A 7,178-nucleotide genomic window follows, 5' to 3' on the forward strand; every position below is an offset into this window, starting at 1 on the left:
GCTGTCATAAGCTACTTTTTAATCAGTTCTGAAGGCCACTTTATGATGTATTACTGCAGAAGCAATGTTTTGGTAACCTGGTCTTAAATGTTGCCTATTGTATTAAAACATTTTACCAACATAGGCTACTTTTAGAACAGTTCTGAAGGCCACCACATCTCGCGTTACAACAGAAGCCAAGTTTGGTCACCCAGTTCCAAATACTGAACAAAACTAAAGTACCTTCTTTCACATTTCGTCTCAGATCTGCCAGTTAAATGAGAGAATAGCACAGTCTTTGTTAACTATGACTGGCATCTGAATTGCCTCCATCCTGTAGTAACAGGAAAAGCAGCCAAATTCCAACCACTTTCACTTTTTCTGTAGAACAAAGCATTCTCTCCATGATCTAAATCGCTCTGTTCAGAGCAGCAGAATCATATCTACTGGGGTATTTTTTTGTCAATGGGTTTAAAGGCTAAACATTCCCAGGCTTATGCTTCCTGTAGATTTTGTTAGTTGAGGCTTATTCTCCATAGATAAAAGTTCTTCTCAAACTGTCCGTCCTGATCGTTTGTTTTAAGGAAATTTATATGTCACTGGATTTGTACATATCTGAAAGCAGTCTTGTGATTGGTACATTCCCAATGGTCTTTTTGAAAAACACTTCTTCTATTGTAGATGGACTAATGGAACGTAAAGCTGGTAGAAGCAATAAAAGTTTTCCGAAACGACAGGGTTGTGTAGGGTACCTGGAAAGGAGAGAGGAAAAAAAAGATTAGTGAAGTTTTTTGATGTTTCTCCAAAGAAAATCTTTTATGTTATAGAGGAGACCAATATTCAGTGAACTGTACAGATGGGTGCTACCTGTGCTAAACCCCTGCTTTGTACTCACATGAACAAGAAGGCTGACCCCAAGGAAAACTCTCTTAATGGAGGTTAGCAGAATATAGAGCAAGGTCCCTGAGTTTTGATTAGCTCCCTTGTTTATTTCCTCAGAGTAGTAGCAATATAGATATAGGATCTGCTCTGCCTAGTCCCTCCGACAACAGCTATGTTCTTGATGCAGTTCAGGGACGAGCTTGACCTATAATAAATACCCTGTCATTTAAAGTGCAATTTAAACTTAGCTGGATTGTCATGGTAATCATTTTGCCTCCTGATTGCCTTATACGTTTAATAACAATTGACATTTTGAAAGAATTTTTTTGATTAAAGAACCTGTGTTTTGTCCCCAGGTAATGTATTTGCATAATAGGATATTTCCCATTCTTTCTCACAGCTTTTGAAGCTAATATAACCCAAGATATGTATTCTACTTGTGCTTACACTGACTTCACACTAGTGTAATTCTCAAGTCTGTGTGTAGCAGTGGTTTTCCTATAAGCAGAAATAGATCCATGAAGAAACATTTCTCCAGGCCGCCTTCCTTTGCACCCTGCTGAGTGCAGCTGCCCCCGCTGCAATCGAAGGGCAGCAGTACTCTAACACTGACAGGAAGGTACGCTCAAGACTGAGGGTGAAGCAGGAGGTGAAAGCCATTGGAGTCAGTGTGACAGTTCTGATAGCAGAGCCAGGATTTCTCCTTTTCTAGAAAAGCTGCAGAAGCTTTGATTTCCTGACCTGGGAAGATGAGGTTGTTGAGCAAGTAGGCATTACTCAGAATACAGGCAGCCTTTCACTGCATTATTTGCTGCAGTTTCTTTGAGAAAAGTAATCTTTTATAAAAGATTCTCTTTAGCTTTATATTTCCTATAGTGCAAAAATGTAATGGAGATGTCACCATGCCTGGAATGGAAAACATGGCAGTGTGACAATATGTTTCCCTGGCTTTTCTCTCCAACAAGCCCTGGCTCACTCAGAGTCTCCAGGGAGCACTCTCCGTGGGAAAGGCCTCCTGTGAGAACAGGAACAGGTTGCTGTGCACTGGTGATTCTTTTTGCTCTGAACTAGCCAGAACTGGACAGAATTTGTGTTTTTGCTCCCATCTGCAGGGCAGGACATTGCCTTTGGGCTAAACAAAAGTGCTTCAAAGACTGCTGCCAACTATTCTCTAACATGGAGTTGACTTCTGCTATGCAGAACTGCTGTTAGAGCAGATGAAAGTTTCAGAAACAAAAACAGCATAAAAGAGCCTCTTCCACCACTTCGTCTCCCACTGTGCTGATCTCATGGGTCTCTACTGCATGGGCTATGATGTGGACTTCACAGGACCTGCTGCAGCTCTCCCCGGGCATCCTGATCCAGCCGGGAAAGTTGATGCAGAGGGTGTACTCTTTTGGTTCTCCCTGCCCCTCCTCTATGTACAGTTCCATGGCAGGAGGCTGCTCATTCTGCTCGTCCCTTCAGCCACGTGTTAGAGTGGGGATTTGCATTTTGTATAACATATGTAACCCATTCCTGGGTTTAGCCCTGTACAATTTGTGGGATGCCAGCTACAGCTTGTACAGCAGGTTTTAAGATTGCTGTGCCCTAGGAAACCTACACTAGGTGAGACAGGTGATTTTTTTCTTCTGAAACTGATTCTCATCACTCTGCTCTGACACAAAGATGAGTTTCACAAATTTACTTTTTTCATTTTATCTGGGAAGAGTCGCTTAGCTTCTTTGTTTCTTAATTTCTTTCTGCAAAATGGGGGAAATGACATGGGGAAGTGTACTGGAGATCCTGGATGAAAAGCACTTACTCTGCCATAAGGCATGATGTTAAGCGTCACTGTTAGCATTACTTAACAGAATAGAAGGTGGAGGAAATCCAGCCTTTGAGAATGCAAAACGCCCCACAGCACTATCACTTCTCAGAGGAAAATCTCTCCTCCCATTTTGCATTTGTCTGAATAAACACCTTTCTCATTTCCTTGGGAAATGCCTAATTCCGGGAGGCCGGCTGCTGTAAAAACCTGGGTGGTTGTGTCCTCTCTGCCACAGCACGAGCAGGATGTCACCCCTGCAGCTGCGGGAGGGATTGGACGGAGCTGACCTGGTATGGATGTAGCTGTTCAGGGTGAGCTGGGCCTCGTCCTGGAGGGCGGCGATGGCAGCGGCATTCCGGAAGCTCCTCAGCTCGGACCCGCTGTGTGTCGGCACTGGAAAGCAGATGGTTACAGCTCAGTGGGGTCAAGACAGATCAGCTGGCATTACCTATGTACATTAAGCAGTCTCACTAGTTCCCCAGTGCTCCACTGCCGGCCTTTCAAAGCACAGCACTGACTATTGGAATTCCATACCAGGAAGCAATGGGGTGGTGCGGTGCTACGTGTGGTTTAAAACATCATTTTCACTTTTACGTGGCAACTTCGAAGCTATCGGGCCAGACAGGTGTGAGGTGACTTCTGCTTACCAGCTTTGAAAGTGACGATGCATTTGAGACAGGCAAATTCAGTAGCATCTAAACGGAGTTGTCTAAATCTAGCCACAACCTCCTGTAAAGCCTGTATTTCTGAAATAATTTTATTCAGCTTCTGAGAATCTGTATTGTCACCGTTCATGCCTGAAACAGAAACAGATGAAATAAATAATATTAAATGCATTTGCTTTATTTTATACTGATTTCTGACAAAATCCTGCGTATCGATGTCCATTCTATTGTCACACTTGTCTATCTGGTTCCATGTAAACTGACTATATTGTATGAAAGTTAATATAAAATCTTCTCTTGGATGATAACAAACACAGTAATTTGCATTTAAATGACAATGCAAGCAGTCATGAATACAACAAAACAACATTATTTGCATTTAAATATAGATTTATAAATGACAGGTATGCTCTATTGTTCAGTAGGGATTTGTTATTCTTTACATGTTGTTCTTTTTTCAGTAATGTATTTTTATGGTAATTTTTGTAACAAAGTCATTAAATTGTGCAATTCTTACCAGATACAGCCAGTAGAGTGTTAGCATCAACTGGAATGGCCCATTGTGCTATTCCTAGAACAAACAGTTCTCTCCAAGCATCTTCCAAAAGCATCAGCTGTCATACAATAGATGTACAATATAACATAGTGTATAATTTATAGATTTACAAACAATTTAAATATGTAAATTTCTGTTATTTTAAAAACTGCTTTAAATGCTTGTCATGGTATTTTCCCCACCGAATCTGTTAGTTCTTCTCTTAGCTTTTAGAGAAGGTGTCTGGAAATGAGACTATGCGTTGTAGAAAATCACTTGGTGTTGGCTCACTATGCACTGTGTTGTAGACCAAAAGGGAAGAGAAAGGAGAGTGAGAAGTCCTGCCCCTGAGAGCTTGCACTTGACCTGAGCGCTTGCCTATGTTTTTCAGCACAACTCCTGGCAGCGTGGGCTTTCTCCTGCTCTCCATGGGCACGTACAACTGTCCTAGTACAGATTGGAAGAGTGCTTTCCTCCCGTTCTCTGGGGATTTTCAGCTCTTCCTAACAGCCATCAGCAGGGCAGTGGGCTCTGAACTCAGCATTCGAGCAGCTATGCTGTCAGCATTGCTACTTCCCTGCAATTTTTGTACATTGTCTGGCTTTACAAATGATGTGTTTTTCTCTGGAGGCAATGCCATCTATTTCCGTGGAGAGGCACTGGTGCATATGAGGAGATGTGACTCCTGATAATGCATATGGCAAAGCCAGTACTGAGAGCATCTAAGGGTTATTGGCCCAGACCAAATCTTAGGAGGGGTTTGGAGGGTCCCAATTCAACTGACATTTGTTAGCTCCCTGACCCAGCCTAAGGGACATGCTGGGGGACTTCCTGTCTCTCTGTATGCTGGGAGAGATGTGGAGAGGTGAGATTGTAGTGGGCTCAGAAGGGGTCATCCCATGGCTTCATTCAGTGAAAACAGACTGTGCAGAATGCACGGCAAAAAAGAGCAAACCACAATAATATTGTTGTGGTCCCTGAAAATAGCAGCAGGGAGATAGAAAAGAAGGCATATGAAGTCTAGAAAATTCTGAGAAAGAAATACCTCATACCAAATGAATGTTTTCCTTGGAATTAGATATATGAAAGTAATAGATGATACAGAAAACATGCACTAAAAATGAATCCCTTATCTAAGTGCCCTAACAGCACTGAGAGTTTTAAACCACCCTGCTCAGAACAGAATGAGAAGAGCTCTCATAAGCTTGTTGCTATAGTCTTAAGACTTCAGTGTGCTATGTACTTTGTAGAACTTCTACATAACTTGGTTAAGGAAATTGTGACTGAAAAGCATGTTGTCTCTGGTTACATATAATTTGTTTGAAATAATTTCATTGACAATGCTAGAAGCTGCCCAGATCATTTTATGCGGGGGGAGTCTAGGCACAGCACCAATCTCAGCTCCAGCCAGAGCAAGAAAACCTGCCCTTGAGCCTTGGAAATGCTGCAGTCTGCCTGCCCCAGCCCCTCCTCCAGGTAATCCTGATGGGTATACAGGTTTCTGTATGACATAGGAAATGATTTGCCAGCCTTTCATTTGTTTTTGTAATACGTTTTTTGTCATTCATTCATGCAGATACAATGGTAGTGAATGGTGGTTCCTGGAAGATATCAATTTCATATGTTCTTTCCCACTGAGCCTCTAAAGTCAGAGGACTTCAGAAATAAGAGACTATTCCGATGGCTGAGGCTTTCTTCATGCCTATGCATAAGTCTGTAAAACCATCAATTAAAGTAATTCATGCTGAAGTCATACTCAGCCCTTCAAAGAAACAAAAAAGCCAGGCTTTCTAAAGGACCGGTTTTTGCTTCTTAATCCATCTCATCTTTCTAGCACGGTCTTTTCTTGCTTTCTATTGCATTGGGCCGATCTGTCTCGTGGAGCAGCTGGGCAGGCGTGCGGGCCAGCAAGCTCAGAGCCGGCGTTTTGGTTGTGTGGCTCCACTACAACAGGGTGACAGGCTCTGAAGAGGTGGGAGAGGAGCAGCCTCTGCTTCAGTCAGAGGAGTCCAGACACGGACCTGTGTCTGGACAGCAAATCAGCTTCTGCTTGTTTCCTTCCTTTCAAGATCAGGCTGTTCCGGAGTCCCAGAGTCACAGTGTAGTTCCCATTCCAGAAAAGCAAGAAGCAAGAGCAAATCCAGGAAAAGGTTTCTGATTCTACTCGAGCAGATGTCAGGGACACAAAAAGAGAAATTCAGACATTTATAGATGGGCCATTGTCAATTAAATACTGCAACGGCACTATTATAAAAATCAATGGTCTGATTATTTGTGAAATAAGGTGATTAAAATCAGGGTTATTTCTTCTCCAGCTTTCCTGAACACAACAGGAGACCCATGTGGCAAAAGGCCCAAGCAGCTCGAAGTTTTGAGGAAGACATTTTGCAATGAGGTACAGCAAGTGGGAATAAGGATCTAGAATGGCTGAGATTTTTATATGTAGTTCACTCATTTTAGCCTTGAAGGTGAAGCAGACAGAGGGTTGTTAATGATGGCAGGTGGCAGAAAAGCAGGCCTTGCTGGTTGAGGCGTGCCTGGTCTCAGCAATGGAGGCATCCCTTCTACCTCACACACAGAGATGGCCTGCTGGAAAATGCATCCGTATGATGTCAAATGAAGCCTTCACCTAAGGAGCTTCCCATGAATGTTGTTGGTTGCTGCAGACATTGCTGGTCCAGAGATGGGCCCAGCACCTTCCTGCACCCTGCAGTTGTACTGATGCAGCATGCTTACTGCACCTCCTTGGTAGTGGGGCCTGCTCCTTGAGATCCAATGCTGCACAGGAATAACAGCAGCAGAAGACAATAGTAGAAACCAGCATACTGCAGTGAAACCACTGCCTTCCTGAGGGTGGTTGCTTAAGGCCTGTGCAGCCTCCTGGGCCCTGCCCATGCCTCCTCTCACACACTCAGTCGCTGACAGCATCGCAGCTGCTTGTTAGTCTGCTATGAAGACAGAGGTTTTAAGATCTGGTGCTATAAAAAAGACTTTTCAATAGACCTTAGCTTTACGACACACTATGATGGTGTACCCTTCAGCATAAAACTGTGTTCCCTAAGAAGCTCAGTTCAAAATCTATACTTGCACATGTACTGCAAATCTTGCAACGTGAATCTATGGAGAGCAACTAGTTCCCCTGATACATGTTCCTCTGTGTCTGGTACATGCAACATCTGAGGCATGGCATTTCTAGCAACAAGTCTGTGAAATTAGCTCAATCATATCAAACTATTAAACATCTTTTATGATTGGAGTTTTGCGTAGAATTCTCCCCTTCCTTTTTATAATTATCTGATTACTTTTT

The 7,178-nt window shown here is 43.0% G+C and overlaps 1 protein-coding gene across 1 annotated transcript in view; it reads right to left on the reverse strand.

The window, feature by feature from the left end:
• Nucleotides 1-568: 568 nt before the first annotated feature.
• NR2E1 (nuclear receptor subfamily 2 group E member 1) overlaps nt 569-7,178 on the reverse strand; it is a gene marked incomplete at both ends in the record, with an annotated part of 6,932 nt that continues 322 nt past the window's right edge. The window contains 4 exons of the mRNA XM_079550358.1: nt 569-731; nt 2,959-3,064; nt 3,319-3,468; nt 3,854-3,950. Of these exons, the coding sequence (XP_079406484.1) occupies nt 569-731; nt 2,959-3,064; nt 3,319-3,468; nt 3,854-3,950 (516 nt within the window). The remainder of the gene's footprint in view (nt 732-2,958; nt 3,065-3,318; nt 3,469-3,853; nt 3,951-7,178) is intronic.

Source organism: Tetrao urogallus (genome assembly GCF_951394365.1).
Source record: "Tetrao urogallus genome assembly, chromosome: 2".
In the NCBI taxonomy this organism is placed as follows: domain Eukaryota; kingdom Metazoa; phylum Chordata; class Aves; order Galliformes; family Phasianidae; genus Tetrao; species Tetrao urogallus.